Source organism: Phaseolus vulgaris, chromosome 6 (genome assembly GCF_051622355.1).
Source record: "Phaseolus vulgaris cultivar YP4 chromosome 6, ASM5162235v1, whole genome shotgun sequence".
In the NCBI taxonomy this organism is placed as follows: domain Eukaryota; kingdom Viridiplantae; phylum Streptophyta; class Magnoliopsida; order Fabales; family Fabaceae; genus Phaseolus; species Phaseolus vulgaris.
This window is the reverse complement of record NC_143503.1, coordinates 27347971-27365974: the sequence shown is the minus strand read 5'-3', so window position 1 is coordinate 27365974 and position 18004 is coordinate 27347971. Positions and strand designations below refer to the sequence as shown.

Below are 18004 nucleotides of genomic sequence, written 5' to 3'. Positions count from 1 at the left end.
AGTTTTTTTTTTCAACTACACCTTTTTTAAAATAAAGAAAACAAGGACAGAATTGAGTTTTAAAAAGTTCGTTGGGTGCAGGAAAGAATTGACCAGATCAATTTAACCTGCACCCAACATTTTTCTTAAAATCCAAATTGACCTTGTCACTTTTATTTGCTGTGGTGAAGATGTTTTGAGTGGAGGTGTAGTTGTTTGTTGTGGTGGTGGAGGAGGAGAGATTTATGCTACCTGCGGTGGAGTTGTATTTTCACGCAAGCATTTTCGTTTTTGTACGGTGGATGCAGTGACAGTGGCGCAAGTTGTTTTAATTTTGTTTTTCGAAAAGTAATCCAAAAACATTTAGCATAGATTCTAGATATTTACATTCAGAAGATAAAAAAAAGCTTCCAAATCTGAACGTTATTTATAATAGACCATATTTAGCGGCTAAGTTAAATAAATTCTTAAAATCCCAAAAATCATGCTTAAATCATTCAAATATGCATCAAAAGACTGACAGATAGATAGAAAATAAAATAGTACATATTCTAAAATTAAATGTTACTCATATGCTTTTGTACAAAGTATTTAGTAATCTTAGACAAAAAAAATCATCTAATTTTCACACGACAATTACAAAACAGATCATCAAAACTTGAAAAATAAGATTATATTTTAGGTAAAAATTATTAATTTTATAAGAACATAAATTCTTATCACATTAAAGATTTAACTTTAAGACAAATTAAATATTTATATTTATTTATATAATATGAAATATTTATCTTAATTGGATGTGAGATACCAACGTATATATATTTTATAGTATTGAAAATTATTATAACATACCAGTAATTGAAATAAAATTTTCTAATTTTAATCCATGATTAAAAAAATATGTTGAAAAGAGCATGAGTATACACTCTTCTTTCTCATTTGAGCTTTATACCCTATTAAAATCATTGTGGGTTGACACTTTACATTGAAAAAGTTACCTTGAGTGTGGTGCCCTATATTTTCTGAACATGTGGACACTATGATTTAAAATCAACTGAAGATGTGTAGGTTTTTGGTATCATATTTCTTGCCTTTAAACTGCACTGCTTCACCTGCACTCCTTTAGCTGCTGAATCAACCATTCCTTTCAAAGATACCCTCCTTTTTGTTCCTCCCTGTAATTATATCTATGCATGTTTTTTCTCTTCTTTTCATCAAACATGTTTCATGCTTCACTCTGTACAAATATAAATTAATTTCCCTTTCAATTCCTTCTATCACCCAACGCCACCAACTCTTCACCAATAAACTCAACCAAATTCTTCCAACACTTCTCCTTCTCCCTACCTAATTACCAAGAATGAGCACTATCATGATCCTAATAGTAATACCATTTGTTCTAGCTTCATTGTTTCCATGTTTTCAGGCTCAGACTCTGCCATCACGCTTTGCCAACCAAGGACAATGGCAGCTCTTGCACCCAAGCATTGGCATATCCCCAATGCACATGCAACTTCTCCACAACGACAAAGTCATCATGTTTGATCGAACTGATTTTGGCCACTCATACCTTCCTCTTTCCAATGGCCGTTGTCGCATGGATCCCTTTGACATTGCCCTAAAACTCGATTGTTCTGCTCACTCCGCTCTATACGACGTTGCCACCAACACGCTGCGACCCTTAATGATACAAACCGACACATGGTGTTCCTCAGGAGCGGTTCTTCCGAACGGTACTTTGATACAGACCGGGGGCTACAACGATGGCGAACGTAACATTCGCATGTTCACCCCGTGCTTCGACGAAACCTGCGACTGGGTCGAATTCCCACGTTTGTTATCACAAAGAAGATGGTATGCAACAAACCAAATACTCCCAGATGCTCGTGTCATTGTTGTTGGAGGTAGAAGACAATTCAACTACGAATTCTTACCTAAAACCGCTAACCCTAACAGTTATCCTTCTTCTGTTCCTCTTAACTTTCTTCAGCGAACCTCCGATACAAGTGAAAATAATCTATACCCTTTCGTGCATCTTTTACCCGATGGAAACCTGTTCATTTTCGCCAACACAAAATCCGTGTTATTTGACTACAAACTAAACAGTGTAATCAAAGAGTTCCCTCCAATTCCAGGTGAAGATCCTCGTAACTACCCTAGCTCGGGTTCTTCCGTTCTCCTCCCGCTAGACGAAAACCTAGTTCCACTCCAAGCTGAAGTGGTGGTCTGCGGCGGAGCGCCTCGCGGCTCGTTCGAAAGCGCCTTACGTGGGAGCTTCATGCAAGCCCTTGCCTCGTGCGGGAGACTGAGACTCACTCATCCTAACCCTAATTGGGTGATGGAGAACATGCCGATGCCACGAGCAATGGGTGACATGCTTCTCCTCCCTAACGGTGATGTCGTTATAATTAACGGCGTAGGGGCCGGGACAGCTGGGTGGGAACACGGCCGTGAGCCGGTGTTGACGCCGTTGATATTCCGGCCATCGGAGACGGTGAATCGGTTTAGTATTATGGCACCGGCATCAAGACCTAGGTTATATCACTCTTCGGCTGTGTTGTTGAAAGATGGAAGGGTTTTAGTTGGTGGTAGCAACCCTCACGTTTTTTACAACTTCACTGGGGTTGAGTACCCCACTGATCTTAGCTTGGAGGCGTTTTCTCCGCCGTATTTGGCGCCGGAGTTTAATCCGGTGCGGCCAACGATTAGGTATGTTACGAATAATAACGTTTTAGGGTTTAGAACTTTTTGTTATGTGACGTTCTCGGTGTCTGATTTTGGTTCGGCGAGTGACGTGTCGATTAGGATCTTGGCACCGTCGTTTACGACGCACTCTTTTGGACAGAATCAGAGGATGGTGGTGTTGAAGTTGCGTGGGGTTACGTACCTGGGCGGAGAAGCTTATTATGCAACGGTGGTGGGGCCTTCGACGGCGGAGATTGCACCGCCGGGATACTACATTTTGTTTGTGGTGCACAAGGGTGTGCCAAGTTCAGGTTGGTGGGTGCAAGTCATGTAATAAAGTAACAGAGATTATGAAGTTGTGCAATTGGTTATTAAATTGTTGTTAATAATTAGCATAAATATTAAGAGGTGTTTGTTAGTGCAGTGCAGATGAATGAGAATGAATTAATAATCTTAACCCAACTACAAATCATGATATCTAATGCTCTAACTTAGGGTGTGTAGAAAAATAATTAGGGTGATTATAAATGTATGACATTTTATTTGTTGAATGCTGATATCACAAACATTGCCAGTAAACACTCCCTTCAATTGAACTTATCTCTTGATACGAGTGTATGACATTTAGGTTTTAGAGATTAATCTTTATATATAATTTCTTTACTGTTTATAAGTCTTTCAAATGATATAAATATAAAAACTATCTTAATTTTTTTTGTTAATATTACAAATTTTTTTCATAAAAGATTTCATGAAATTAAATTAACATTTTCAGATTATATAATAAACTTTGATTATTTAATTAGAATTAATATGATTTTTAAGGAGGTAAACAATCTAATTAATGAAAAAAATATGTTAGTATTAAAAAATATACAAACTTGTGTGTGTATATATATATATGTATATATATATATATATGTATATATATATATATATATGTATATATATATATTATTTTAAGATGAATGTAGATGAATTTGACATTATCTTTCCGTAAATGTAGATATGATTTAAAAAAATGCGAAAATTATTTTTTATTATCAATTTCTACTATACACATAATATTTTGCCGATAAAAAAATACACATAATATTTATTTTTTGTTAAATACCATATAGACATTATTGTACAATTAAAAACTATACTTTTGACATCCATAAAAATATTAATATTTGGAGTTGTGTATTCGATATCAGTGTTAAATATCACTCTCTTGTACAATATATAATAAACATGTGGTATTGAGTACAAAATAAGTCTTCTACCCATAAGGAAATGAGGTGTGAAAAAAAGATGATATTGAATGAAATAAGAGATAATAGAAATATATTTACTATGTAGGTTTTGGAGGTGTAGATTGAGTATCTCTATTATAATAATATATAGGGTTGAAACATCTTTGAACCAAAAAAAAACAAGATCTTTTGCAAGTTGTTTGATTCAAGTTTCATAACCAGAGGTTTGTGTAGGGTGCATAAAAAGGAAACCATTAGTGGTAGTGAAATGTTAAGTCTCAAAAATAATGTTTGATCACATTTATGAATCAAAACTAACCGAGGCACAAATTGATAAGAAATAAAAAATTAAATAAAAAATTTGAATTTTTATTATTTATATGTATTAGGAAAATAGTCTCATAATATTATTTTCACTAAACATGCGTAGTAAGATGTTATTAAAATATTTGGAATGTGAAATATGAAGCTACAAAAAGAAAATATGGAGATGCAGACAAAAGATTTCTACATTTTAAAGTTATGTGGGCCAACCCGTCCTACTTTTTTTCAGCGGGCCGCGGGCCGGGCCGCCTCACTTTGTCACCCCTAATCTCATACTGCTTTACACGTTCTCAAATACCTAAAAGTCTCTCCTGGTGCAGGTATTTTTCTCCACAATTGTATATATTTGGATGAAACTTTGGTCTCCTGGAAATAAATAAAAAAAGCAAATCATTTCAAGGAGTTCTTTGAAAGTTGAGTATAGAGCATTAGCTTTCACCACTTGCGTAATTTAGTGGCTTGTTTATAATCTCTTGCAAGATTTTTGGATTTCTTTCCTCCTATTATGACAGTCATTCGACAATCTAAATTGCTCACAATCAAATTTTTCACGAAGGAAAAAAACATATACAAATTTACTACCTATATAGTTCGTGAAAAGCTAAACCAAGAACTAATCAAGTTACTCTTCATCTCCTCTTCCATGCAAACAACTGATTTGTTTACAAAGCCTCTACCCCATAAAACGTTCAAGACTTTATATTCTTGAGGATGATATAATATTACTATTTTTCTTTTTATTTTGTTAGTGTTGTTATTGTATTTCAGTTTTTCTCACTACAAGAAAAACTTGATTTAGCTTCCAAATTTTTGCGTGGGCCATTTGCGGACGCTACTCTCGTCGGCCAAAATGAGTAAAAGCCCACGCAAAATTTACATTGGACGCAAAACAGACGCATATATTGATTTAATTTTTTTTTTTTTTTAAAAATTTTGCGTCGGCCGCGGCCCACGCATAGGCGTCGGTTTTGCGTTGCCCACAGAACCCACGCATATGCGTCCGCTATAGCTCACGCATATGCGTCCGCTATAGCCCACGCATGTTTAGAATTTTAAAATTTAAATATTTTTAATGTATAATAAATATTTTAATTTTGAATTCTTTATTATATTTATTTTAGAATTATTTCTTTAATGTTATAATAAATTATTTAATTTATCAATTTTGAATATAAATTAATTAAATTAGATTTATTAAATTAAATAAGCGTTTGATTTAAAATTAATTGACTAAAATAAAATATATATTTAAATTATTTAAATGTTATATAAAATATTTGTTTATTTTAAATATTATTTATTTTAAATTTATTTTATTTATATATTGTCATAACTATTTTATTTTTGAAATTATGATATAAATTAGTTAAATTAAATTTATTAAATTGATGATAATAATATTAAATTTATTAAATATTAATATTAATACTAATAATATTAATAATATGTATAATAATATTAATAATATTTATAATAATATTAATAATAATGTTAATTATAATATTAATTATAATATTAATTATAATGTTAATAATAATATTAATAATAATGTTAATAATAATATTAATAATAATTTAATAATATGAGTATAATTTATTTTATTATTATTAATAATAATTCTATTAATATGTATAAATTATATTAATAATAAGTATAATAAACATGAAGAGCATTTAAGTTTCTTATGCAACAACCATTACTGTTTTGGCAAACTGCCAGTCATTTTCATTTTTATGGTTTTCGAAATCATTTTTATCCACTATTACTACTTAAATATATAAATCTTGTTAAATGAAGACTTCATTCTCAAACAAATATCTAACATATTTTTATCTAATGATCTACCATATTAAAAAAAATGTTTTTTTAACATGAAAAAATAAAAGTCATTGCAATGGCTGGACTGGAAATACTATTTCATTACAAAAATAAAGAAAAGTTTATCCTAGGGAGTACTTCTATTTACTATTTATATCTATCTATTTTGATTTTTCATTTGTGTGATTCTTCCATTAATTAAATTATATAGGAGAAAAAAAAACATAAGTATTTAAAAGGTATAAATTAAAATGGATAAAAATATGGAAGAGATTTATGTGTTTGAATGAAGAGATAGGAAAGAGAACATCTCTCCATATATGAAAGATGACCAAAATATAAATTGAAATGGCATGCACAATTTGATGCCAAGGGGTTGATGGGACATCATCACAAAAATGGCATGAAATGAAAGTGATAATCATGTGTCCAAAGTTGGAGGAGAGATGAACAAAACAAAGATGTTTTGGATGAAAAGGAGTAGGTGTCACAGTTGAATATGGTGAAGAAACAAAAGGTCAAGTACAATCTTATTTTGATTATATTCTTAAACACATCACAAATAAGACCTTATGTGATCATAATCTGTTATTTTATTTTTATCAATTTCACTGAGTATGTAAATTTTAAATTTCCCCAAAAAGAAATTATTTATAGAACCACAAAATTAAATCAAATGAATTGAAAATATTAATATTTATAAATAATAAGACTTATTTATATCATTTAAGTAAAGTTAATATTTATTCTCCTATCCTTCTCCTTTAAAATTTCAATATGCTTACTGAATATTAAATTATTTCAAATAAATATATATATATATATATATATATATATATAATTAAAATATAGTAATATAGTTTAAATTTAAAATGATTATTTGTTTATATTGGAAAAAGAAGTTATTTTGCATATTTATTGCGTTCTTAATCACTATATTTAAAATTAGTTAGTGATGAACTACACAAGGGAGAAAGCATGAATATATGAAGAGTGTGAGTAAAACTCCAATCATACACACTGTGCATTTTAAATTACTAATCATCTCAATATTATTTGAAAACTCAAACTCAACTCCTAATAAAAAACTCTCAAGTCCCCTAATAAATCATATCAAGTTAATCAAATATTTTACTGTAATATTTCGAATCAAATCAATACATTTCAATAAAAAAAAAATCTAATTAACAATAAAAAAAAGGTTAGAGTTGTGTGTTGTTGGCATTCTATTAGGAGTTTTTGCTAGTCTTTTGGGTCTCTCTCGGCCCGTCCTCTTGCTACCAATAATGAATGTGGGCTGCTTCTTCTTGCACCTTCATGAATTCTTGCAGCACTCCCATAAATTTTATAATTTCAAACTTATCAAAACTTATCATTACATGCATTTCCTTCACGAAAAAATACGAGTAATCCTAAACTTGATTTTTCTACAGTAATTAAGACAAGTATTTCATCGATTACGAAACATTAGTTATAGAAGTAAACGCATCACAAATCAAGACAGAATCACATTCAAGCCAAACATTACTTTTGAGTTTTCTCCATAGCATGTATAACTTCATAAAACTCAACAATCATAGTAGTCTGAACTTCAAGAAATGCAGAGAGAACATCAATAAACTTTCTCATACTCCCACAAAAAATACTTCCACAAACAGCAAGACCAGGATACCCTAAGAGTCTCATCCGTATTAATTTTAATCCAACCTGGTGAAAGAAACTTGAATTTCTATATTCTTCTTATGAACCGAAAAAATTTCATTATATTATTTATTATTGGGTTGTTATTGTATTTTTTTATTTTTTTTAGATTCAGTCTATCATCTCATGCTAAGACCATGAAATGATCTCGTCATCTCTCTCAACTTTGATGGTAGAATGGTGTTCATGGCCATAGTCATCATTTTGAAGTCATTATCTAGTATGGAGTGCTGATATAAAAAAAAATTATCTAGTGTGCAGATGAATTTTGTTGTTTCTGATAATAATTTAAATTGTTATCTGCCCCGACCATAGAATTATGATTTGATTAATTTGACACACCATACTATTAATTTAATTAATTATTGATAATGATTATGTCATGTCTCCCTTTTTTATTGAACTTGATTTATATGTTTTATATTAATTAGACCATTGCGAATTGACTATTAGTAGCAAGTTATTCTTTGTACTGCAATTTAACCTGAGAAAAATTTAAATACAAATTTATAACTTTTCAGAAAATAAATTGAATAATTCTAATTATAGTTCTGATAAATCTAATATAATCTGATATAATTTAGGAATTAAAGTACAAAATAATTTATATATTTTTTGTTTTAATATGTTTTTAAAAAACAAAATCGCAACTAAGTTTAAATAAGTTGAATGTGATGATTTTTTTATTGACTTTATATGAAGGGGAACCTTTCATATTATTAGTGATTTGTTTAGCCTTTTAAAATTCTTTTTTCTTATTTTCATATTAAACAATTTGTTTTGACATTGTCATCTCACTCTATTTCACTCCTCTCCACCTCCTACTTGTTTACAAATGATTAGGATAAAAGAAAAGGAACAAATGTCATAAATTCTATGATTTGGAGGAAAAAGATATAGAGAAAAAAAAACTATAAAAAGAATATAAGAATAAAAATATATAAAATATATGAAAATTTAAGTAAAAAAACACAGTAAAGTATGGTTTCAGTTGTTTTTAAGTTCTACTTGCGAATAATTATATTGTTTGAGTGATACTAAATTTGAATATCTTAAATAACATTAATTTCTATGAAAATAAATTTTGCCTAAAGAGATTAATCAAATAAAATATTACTCACTAATAAAAGTTTATCCATTATACTACACTTTAAATTTTGATAAATTCAACTTATTCCAATTTTAATTGTATATTGTTAATAATTAATTATAAACAATTATTTATACTTTGACCATTAACAAGATTTCCACTTCTTTGAGCGATGTGTGACTAATCTTCATTGATCTGCAAGTGTGTGTTGCGAATCTTTTCTTGGATTAAAAAATCTGTCAACTAACTGATAAATAAGCTATATATGCTTAAGGGCAAAACAATTTTGCAGAAGCTTGTGTTTGAAATAGATTTAAGATAAATTTCACAAATAACTGTAGTGTAGCAATTCATGGAAAGTATTATATTGTTTTATATTTTATTTATGACAAACAAGATTTTCATATTACAGTGAATCATACTTTATTTGCAGACTAAATATCAGCAGAAATAATCTAGTCACCTGGAAGAATCTTCTCTGTGGACAAGAAACTATACACAACAAAATCCTTAAGAACTCCTTTGAAATAAGTGTACTTTCTGAGAACACCCTCTCTAATGAAGCCAACCTTTTCCAACACCCTCTGGGAAGGTTTGTTGTCAACATCAACAAAAGCCTGCAACCTTAGCAAATTGGGAAAGTCCTTGAAGACTTGAGGCACAGCAATCTGGAGCACTTTGGTGGCTATCCCTTGGCCCCAGTAGCTGCTCCCAATGGCATAGCCTATGTCAGCCTTGTGCCTTTCATCACCTGACCAAGGATATACTGAAACAAATCCGATGGAACAGTCACCATGACAGACTGAGCGACGCCATGGATGAGGTATGCAAACATCCCTTATGAAGGTCAAAGCCTCTTCCTTAGAGCCACAAGTCTTCCATAGGAGGTTTCTGGTCACTTCATCATCCCCTGCCCACAAGAAGAAATCATCAACATCACTAATCTTGAATGGCCGGAGTCTAATAGTAGAGAGATCCACAGATTCCATCTTGGTCAAATTTTGGAGTATTTTGATTTCTAAACTTTATAAATTGATCTGTGGTGTGCACCACAAGTAAAGGACCTTCCAAGCCCAATATTATGTAAGTGTGATTTTTCCAACAGTTATCTTAGTTTAATAGAACAATCAAAAAGTATATCCTTATATTATATATATAGAGATAGATAGATAACTTTTATTTATATAAATGTTGTAACAAAATATCTAAAGATGTGTATGACTTCTGATTGTGACATATAACTAATATTTGAAAGGATTTTTGCTGGTCAAACATTGATGATTAAACAAGAATTGATTGATAGAATGAAAGACTAGAATTCTAATTTATACCATTTTATTTAAACTTAGAATTTTAATTTTAATTCAATGTTTAGTAAATTCTATATACATAAAGTTCTGGAATTTAGTTTTGGAAACGAATTTCTATCTATTAAGTTTGAAGATAAAAGTCATCAGACAAACAATAGACCTTTTTTACCCATTAACCCGTCCAGGTTAAATTACAATTATGCCAGTTACTCTTTACTTAAAGTATCCAAAACTAAAAGTAAGTACATTTTTATTGATGTGGGACTAAGACAAATACTAGTTTAGTTGTTCTTCTATGTGAAATGCATCAGTTCTGAATTTACTACCTGGTGCATTTCTAATCATTTTCACACATGCCTGTTTTTTAAGGATTTACTGCTATTAAATACTGAAATCATGCATTTCACATGGAAAATAATACCAGATCTAGTTGAACTAGTTTATCTTGTATAAATCTTTTTCAACTGAAGACTTATTTTTGAAATCCTTTTCACTAAGAGGGAAACATGGTGTCAACATAGTGAACAGATATAGCAAGAAGATCCAATTTGGTTCTCGGTTTTTAAAAAACTCTTAGCATTTTTTGTCTTGAAAGTAAATAATTGATCCAAACAAACTAATTGCACCTCTCCTACTGGTATTAAAATATAAGAAGTTGAGGCACTTTGACTTTTAAAACGAGAGTACAAATGGAGATACACACCCCAGTGTGCCCTTTGCATAGAGGTCAAATAATTAGGTGTTATATTGTGTAACTATTTTCAGTTGGCTAGGGAGTTGCTATTATAATAAAATTTAACCGTGATAGTATTGTATCCGTATATATATGCAAGGATTGTCTAATTATTTTCTCATGTTTTTTAAACCCTTATATATAAATCATTCTTTATTTTATGTTTTCAAGCAAGCAGGTAAGAATTTAGATGTTTAAGGTCAATCTCTATTACTTATAATTGGATTTCTAAATCGTATGTTTTCTTGACTATTTAAGCAGCAGAAGGAGAAATAAAACAAATTAACTACTCTTCTACCTATGACAACCTCAAAAAATTAAGAGCTAAACAAAATCATGCATCTGTTCACCAAAAACCTGTTACTGTGAGCATGCTTGCAGTCTAGAGCATTGAGCAATTTGACCTGAACTAGATAAAAAAGAATGTCTGCATAAGGAGAGGGTACCTCCATAACAGATCAGGCTTCCTTGCAGTTTAACCTCTAATCTCTGTATTCCTTACCTTCATAAATGAATACTGCGGAACATACTGTGGTCAATTATGAAAACCCTTTTAAGATTATGTCCTTATATTAAATACTAAATTCATAACATCTGTGGTGATAAAAAAAGAGTAATTTCCTACTTTGATTAAAATAAAAAAGAAAGAGAAATGTCAAAGAGTTAATTGCTTATGATAGAAAATAAAACACCAATTCCAATTTAAATATTAAGCATATTATAGTTTTTTGTGTGAATACAAGTTGTTGTTTCACTGGAGGTCTGATTTTCTGATAGAAATGTGAGAAATAAAAGGCATTAGGCAGCAAACTACTATAATATCTAAATAAATGATAGAAAAGTAGCATGCTATAACTGTGTTGGGTCCTTGGGAGATTTAACACATGGATATATCATTAAGTTCAACACATCAGCTTTTGTGTAAAGGTATGCCCAGAAAAGCCAAGAACTACAGAAAGCATGGACAGATAGCAACATTTCACTAGTTTAATTGAAGAGCAAACAACTACCACAACAGAAAAAATAATCTATTGCTGTCGAGGATTTTTTCTGAAGAAATGGTATTGAACCAACCAGCTTTTCAACCTACAAAATATTAAATCTAATTCTAATCAAACGTAGGTATACACTATAACTTTTCGAAAGACAACAATAGGTAGACAAAATAGATACTATAGTAACACACTCTGATCTCACAGACAAAAGTAGAATGATATAATAGGTGATTATCTTATATTTAAGATTTTAACTGAATTTGGTACGGGCCTAGTTTTGGGTTTATACATTTTATGTTTAGTCAAATACAACTTGCACATTAAACATTAAAGAAGAATGATATAATAGGTGATTATCTCATACTTAAAAATTTAACTGAGTTTGGTAGGGGCCGCGCGAACGCAGGCCCCCGCTTCCACAAATTACGATGTAGATTCTCCCATTTTGGGAGACCTTAAGTGGGCACCCCTCCTGAGTGCAATGGAGGTCACCAACCTAGGCCATGAGCCTTAATGATCACCCATTGACCCCATCCAGGTAAGTATGTTCTACCGCCGGAGGTCAGCTTTAATTTAAACACCCTGAAGACTATCGCATGCTTAATACTAGCCAATGTGGGACTATTAAGCATGCTGAAGTTAAGGAAATAACTACTCGAAAGCAAAACCATATATCTTTCCATGGTTCATAATATGAAGTTTTCCAGGTAGTTCCCACATTTATTTACCTCTTTGAAGTGAGATAAGACAAATAGTTCAACTTTTCTTCGTTTATTTGTTGAACAATATTTTCTTCCTTGAACTAATTGCCGAATAACTGAACTAGACTTTGGCATGTTGAATGGATGAAAATTTATAAAAAAACACATTAAGGGTGAGTGGAATATAAAATATTCATATGACCTTATCATGCCAATGTATAACTTGAGAAGATCCATAACATTCTTTCAAAAGTAATCCTCTGCATTGGCACAGTTTTTCCTTACAATTGTGTATGATGACTAAATAATTAAAAAAATTATGCTTACTCAACTCAACCACTATGGGTTTCCTTGAAACTTACTGGTAAAAGGGAATGGTCATTAGTAACGGATAACACTCCTGCAATTTTTCTTGTGATATTTTATTACTATATATACATGCATAACCATTTTCTAACGACAAAAATTCGTTTCTTACACTCCTTATAGGAAAAAAACAAAACTAAAACTTAACTTTTTTATAAACTAAAATTAGTTTATAGAACTAATAAAAATCTCTTAAAACTCTATTAACTTTTTATTTGTTTTTCTTCTTTTTTCTCTTCTTTTTTCTGGAAGGGTATGTCGAGAAATTTGTACAATTAGACCTCAAATGAATGACCAATGCGTTTGACAGATACCAACTTTTAATTAATGAACTAAGTTGTCTCGAATCTCACGAGATAGGAGAATGTTATCCATAGATTGCTTAGGTCTGCTAGAACTAGATCACTTGCAGAGAACAGAGGGCAAGTTATAGGAGTTCAAACATGTAACTTCGATCATTTTGAGCAAATACTTCCAGCATCCATGTTTTAATTTTTTTCATCCCCAGTTTGATAATTAATTTAAGCAATTCCACTTCACTTGACAGCCATCTTTGAACCGTGTATTTCTCGTCCATTCTTCTTTTAACCTTGACCAAATATACCAAAACCAAAATCTATTAATGCAATTTGAGTACCAAATCTCGAATCCGATAGATTTAATAAAATGCTGTTATATATCAGTAAACAAATGAGTAGAAGCATTTCTAATTTTAAAATGAATACAGTTCTTCTTATTCCCTTGCCATTTAGGCAGGTGTGAGAGACAGGAGAATTAACTAACTATTCTTCAGTTGAACAAAAATACTTTTCTGGTTCTGCCTGTGACCACCTCAAAAATTGGAAAGCTAAACAAAATTGCGCAATTCTTCAGCAAAATACATCATCCTAAATCAACTTATTGTGGGCATTCTTGCAGTCGAGTGAATTGGGCAGCAAGATCGGTACAGAACAAAACAGGGTATAACTCTAGATCAATTCAGCAATGTCTAGGGATACCTCCATAACCGATCAGGCTTACTTGCAGTTTAACATTTAATCTCTGAATTCCTTCAATCCTTTCCGCAGCACCTTCATAAATTAATATTGAGGAACATAAGGGTTCTGCACTTCTTATATTAAAGTTCATCAAATTTGGGGGATAAAAAAAGTTGTTTACTATTTGAATAGGAAAGAAAGAAAAGTCAGAGTTTACTGTTTACAACTAAACACGCAACAATGCAATAGTTTTCACACATAATAATACACCAAATCCAGCTTTTCAGAAACTAATTAAGAAATAAAAGACATTAGGCAGGAAACTACTCTAATATCTAACAAGATAATACAAAAAGCAGCAAATTAAGGAGGCTACGGATTAAGGAGTTTTGAAAACAATTCTTTTAGCCTCATAATCAGCTACTGTGTAAAAAGCATCCAAAGAAAACCCAGGCAAGTATGGACAGACAGTAATATTTTACTCGCTTAAACAAAACAGGAAAAGGGAGAAAAGACAACCTTTTATATCTCTTCTTTGAACCACATGGACAGGGCGCATTCCTGCTAATTTGTCCAGCTTTGGCCAAATTAGACCTTGCAAGGTCCAATGGGGTAGAACCAACCAGCTTTTGGACCTAGAGAAAATTAAATATAAATATGGCTGGTTATCAAAATATGGCTATAAGCACCCAGAAAAGCAATTAGGCTAATTATTTGGCATTCAAAGTTCAGTTGTTATCTTGTTGCACGTACTCACACGCACCATAGTCATCAAAAAAAGGTAATGACTTTAGTTGCATTAGATATACATACTTCCAAATCAAACAAGTTTTGAAAGAAATTCTGATTAAATATCAATACCAACAATAAAAGATAAGAAAAAAATATAACACATTGACGGAGACATCAACATTTAGATACTTTGTTTTTATTTGAAGCATAATGCTGTACAACATTGCCAGCAACATAACCCGAAATCAAGAAAGAAGTCATAATGAATCAATAGCATAATTCTGAAATTTTGTAATCCCATTGAAGAAGCAACTAATTAGTTATAAGTTATCACCAGAAATAAGCTATGGACCTCACCCAAGGGCCGAGGCTTAGCACCTTGCTAGGCTAATAATGGACCCAAATCGTGCTACGCATACCAAACCCCAAATGTCAAGATAAAACTGCCCAATCAAGACCTATTTTGGAGTAGAACTACTACAAAGGCGAGAGTAAAAAAATGGTAAGCTTTCCATGAACCAATGAAAAAACTAAAATTTCTTCCCAGAAAAATGATCAATTGAACCCAACTAGGTTGCAAGGAATTAAAGTGTTAAGAAGAAGCATTACTTCAGCAAAGCTTTTTGGCGTTGGTTTTCCTTCTTCTTTTAACTTCTCTATCTTCTTCTGTGCTTCTTTGGCCCAAGTAAACTTAGCAAGTGCATTCTCTACATCAGCAAGCGTGCAGCCACAATGCTTTGCCGCTTCTTGCTTTTGAGCAGTCTGAAGATTCTGGAGATAACAAAACAAAGGATAAAAGCCAGAAGAATAAATCACAAATTAATTAATAAATGCATAAATAAACATTGTGAAGAATGAATTTTTCCAGAAACCTCTCCAGTGGAGTCCAAAACCCCAAGATATCGAATTATGGCTTCGTATTTCTCGAAGGCAGAGGAAAAAGTGGCTTCGCTGCTTCGTCCAACCATGAACTCCTTAAACGCGCCAATTCTTCTTGCCTTCTTCATTTCATCAGCAAAACCTGAGATCAATGATATCATTATTCTTACTGGGTTAAGTAAATGTACAAAACAGTGTCTGAGATATTTGAGAAAGGAGAAGAAAGGGCGAAATTGGAATCAAAAGGAACTGACGAATCAGAGTGAATGAATCGGAATTGACTTCTGACGCGTCTCCCTGGGACTGCGTGGTCTTTTGGCCTGTGATGACGTTTTTGACCTTCTCCATCCATGAACCTTGCAACTGTGTCGTGGCAAAGATTGTTCGGTGCTGGTGCTGGTGCTTGCAACTTTGGTTTGCTGCTGAATGTAAAATCTTGCTTGCGATGCGAAGTAAAGGCATTGAAAGCTTTGAGTTGAACACTCTTTCCTTCTCTGCAACTACTACACTCTTCAATGGCTGCAACTCTGCTCCAGGTTAGAGAATTGCCCTCGAAATTGGGATGTTGACGCTAGACTTAAACGACGTCGTTTGAAGGCGCTGCGCCTAGACGGAAACTTTTGATTTATTTACTAATTAATTAAATACTTTTATAATTTATAAACTAAACACTTCCTACAATACTCAGACACTTCTCTTAAAAAACATATTCTTGTCGGATAAGACACTTATCAATAAAGTGTTCAATTTAAAAAATATTTGTTAGATTTTCTGAAATTTTAGCACGTTCTAACACAATTTTAAAAGGTATAAATACAATATTTTTCTAAAAATTCAAATTTATTATGTAAAATTTTATTATGATTATAAAAATAAAAACAAATTCTTTTGAATCAGTTATGAAAAATATTTTCCTGCTCCAAAAAAATCTGAAACATACTTTTGCACATAAATATTTATTTTCAATTTATATACTTCAAAATTATATAATATATAGATTTGTGTCCTTGTATCCTACGTTTTAAAAATTATACGTATCTTCATGTTCGTACCCACGTTGTGTCAGTGTCCGTATCCGTACATGTGCTACATAGCTCGTAAGTCCTAAGGAATATTTTTAAAAAGAAAATATTGAATTTTAAATTCTTTCCTTGAGAAATTACATTATTATATTATAAAAAGAAATGCATTACAATTATTCATTGAAATGTTATTGCTTAGGTTTTAATGACTTCAAAATTTGTTATTCGTGTATTTTATTAATAGCTGTTGATATTGAAATAATACACTTTGTTTTTTTTTTTAAAGTATCCTGTTTTTTAGATGTATCAAACTAACATATGACACCTTTTTTACAACTCTTTTTATAAATAAAGATGTCCTTTTTTAAAAAACAATAACCATTTTTATGCATCATGTGTTTGTTTTAAGTTTTTAAAATGATTATAAGCTAAAAGGAATATAAAGGTTAATTAAAATAATAAGCTGTTTTGAATAGTTTCTCTAGTATGAGAATATAGTTCAAAAGGTTGTTGCAATAATACCATACTATACTCTTTTTCTTTTTAATTTTTTTCTTTTCATAGATAATTTATTTATAAAATATTAAAAAAAATGGATGTTACAAAACAAATGCTATATAACATATCAATTGCAGAAAGTGGTGGTGAGCATCTCTTTTGACAGGTCCCTTTCGAAAATTTTGTTTCATATTGTTCTGTTAAGCTACAACTTTAACAGCAACCCTTCCAACCATAATCCACTATTGACGTATTCTTCCTCAATACTTTTTTCTTCTCATAACTCTTCAAATACTAAAATTATCTGTATTATTATATTAATGTTTTTTTATTCCTAAAATATCTTCTAAATTCTATAATTCATAATATATTTAAAAAATAATTCAAATTATAAATTTTATAAAATATTTACAGATTAAAAAAGAACTTTGAAATCTTATACTGTATAATATATTTAAAAATATATATTTTGGACAGTAAAATTAAAAATATATTTTTAGATTTGAAAATAATTGGTATGATTCAAAATGTGTTTATTTTTCTGAAAAAAACTATATTAAAAATTATAGAATTTGTAATATTTTTCTAAAATGTGATTTTTTTTAGCAAAAATAACTTAAGAGTTGTGAATTGAGATTATTTTCTTTCACATTAACGTTGACATTTAAAGTTTAATGGCAAATTCTCCATGCACCATATCATTTTGGAATGCACGAAATTTATGCAAATAAAAATACCAAAATACTCTTAATGAAATGAAAATTAAGGTTTAGGTTAAATGTGCACTCAACTCAGCAGTGCACCTTTCATTTTTTTGTGGTCACCGTGAGACAACACGCGAAAGCTTGAAAACTTAAACAAAGAATAAAGATTGCATAACCCTAGTCGATTTACAAGAAGTTTTGATCTTCAAAATGTGATTGTGATATGCATATTTAAGTAGACATCCATCTTCA

At 31.0% G+C, this 18004-nt stretch overlaps 3 protein-coding genes and 1 non-coding gene across 4 annotated transcripts; 1 reads left to right on the top strand and 3 right to left on the bottom strand.

Annotated features, from left to right (window-relative positions):
- Positions 1–1079: 1079 nt before the first annotated feature.
- Positions 1080–3170, top strand: LOC137833108 (glyoxal oxidase-related protein). Its single transcript, XM_068641481.2, has one exon. The coding sequence runs from the start codon at positions 1340–1342 to the stop codon at positions 2996–2998; it is 1659 nt and encodes a 552-aa protein (XP_068497582.1). The 5' UTR covers positions 1080–1339; the 3' UTR covers positions 2999–3170.
- A 6014-nt stretch (positions 3171–9184) lies between these two features.
- Positions 9185–9907, bottom strand: LOC137833107 (uncharacterized). The gene has a single exon (XM_068641480.2). It carries the CDS (start codon positions 9822–9824, stop codon positions 9291–9293), a length of 534 nt encoding a protein of 177 aa, XP_068497581.1. The 5' UTR covers positions 9825–9907; the 3' UTR covers positions 9185–9290.
- A 2351-nt stretch (positions 9908–12258) lies between these two features.
- On the bottom strand, positions 12259–12419 carry LOC137833714 (U1 spliceosomal RNA). Its single transcript, XR_011084783.1, has one exon. It is a non-coding gene; the product is annotated as a U1 spliceosomal RNA (small nuclear RNA).
- A 1149-nt stretch (positions 12420–13568) lies between these two features.
- On the bottom strand, positions 13569–16162 carry LOC137831754 (SEC-C motif protein). Its single transcript, XM_068639558.1, has 5 exons — positions 15783–16162; positions 15522–15670; positions 15259–15420; positions 14437–14552; positions 13569–14010 (listed from the first exon to the last, which is right to left on the bottom strand). Exons 1-5 carry the CDS (start codon positions 15988–15990, stop codon positions 13992–13994), a joined length of 654 nt encoding a protein of 217 aa, XP_068495659.1. The 5' UTR covers positions 15991–16162; the 3' UTR covers positions 13569–13991.
- Positions 16163–18004: the final 1842 nt, after the last annotated feature.

Excerpts from the sequence above, each read along its gene's own strand:
- LOC137833108 (XM_068641481.2), top strand. The coding sequence starts at position 1,340 with ATGAGCACTATCATGATCCTAATAGTAATACCATTTGTTCTAGCTTCA.
- LOC137833107 (XM_068641480.2), bottom strand. The coding sequence starts at position 9,824 with ATGGAATCTGTGGATCTCTCTACTATTAGACTCCGGCCATTCAAGATT.
- LOC137831754 (XM_068639558.1), bottom strand. The coding sequence starts at position 15,990 with ATGCCTTTACTTCGCATCGCAAGCAAGATTTTACATTCAGCAGCAAAC. Across the intron at positions 15,671-15,782 it reads CGATTCATTCACTCTGATTC|GTTTTGCTGATGAAATGAAG; the intron begins GTCAGTTCCTTT and ends CATTGATCTCAG. Across the intron at positions 15,421-15,521 it reads TTTTGGACTCCACTGGAGAG|AATCTTCAGACTGCTCAAAA; the intron begins GTTTCTGGAAAA and ends TGTTATCTCCAG.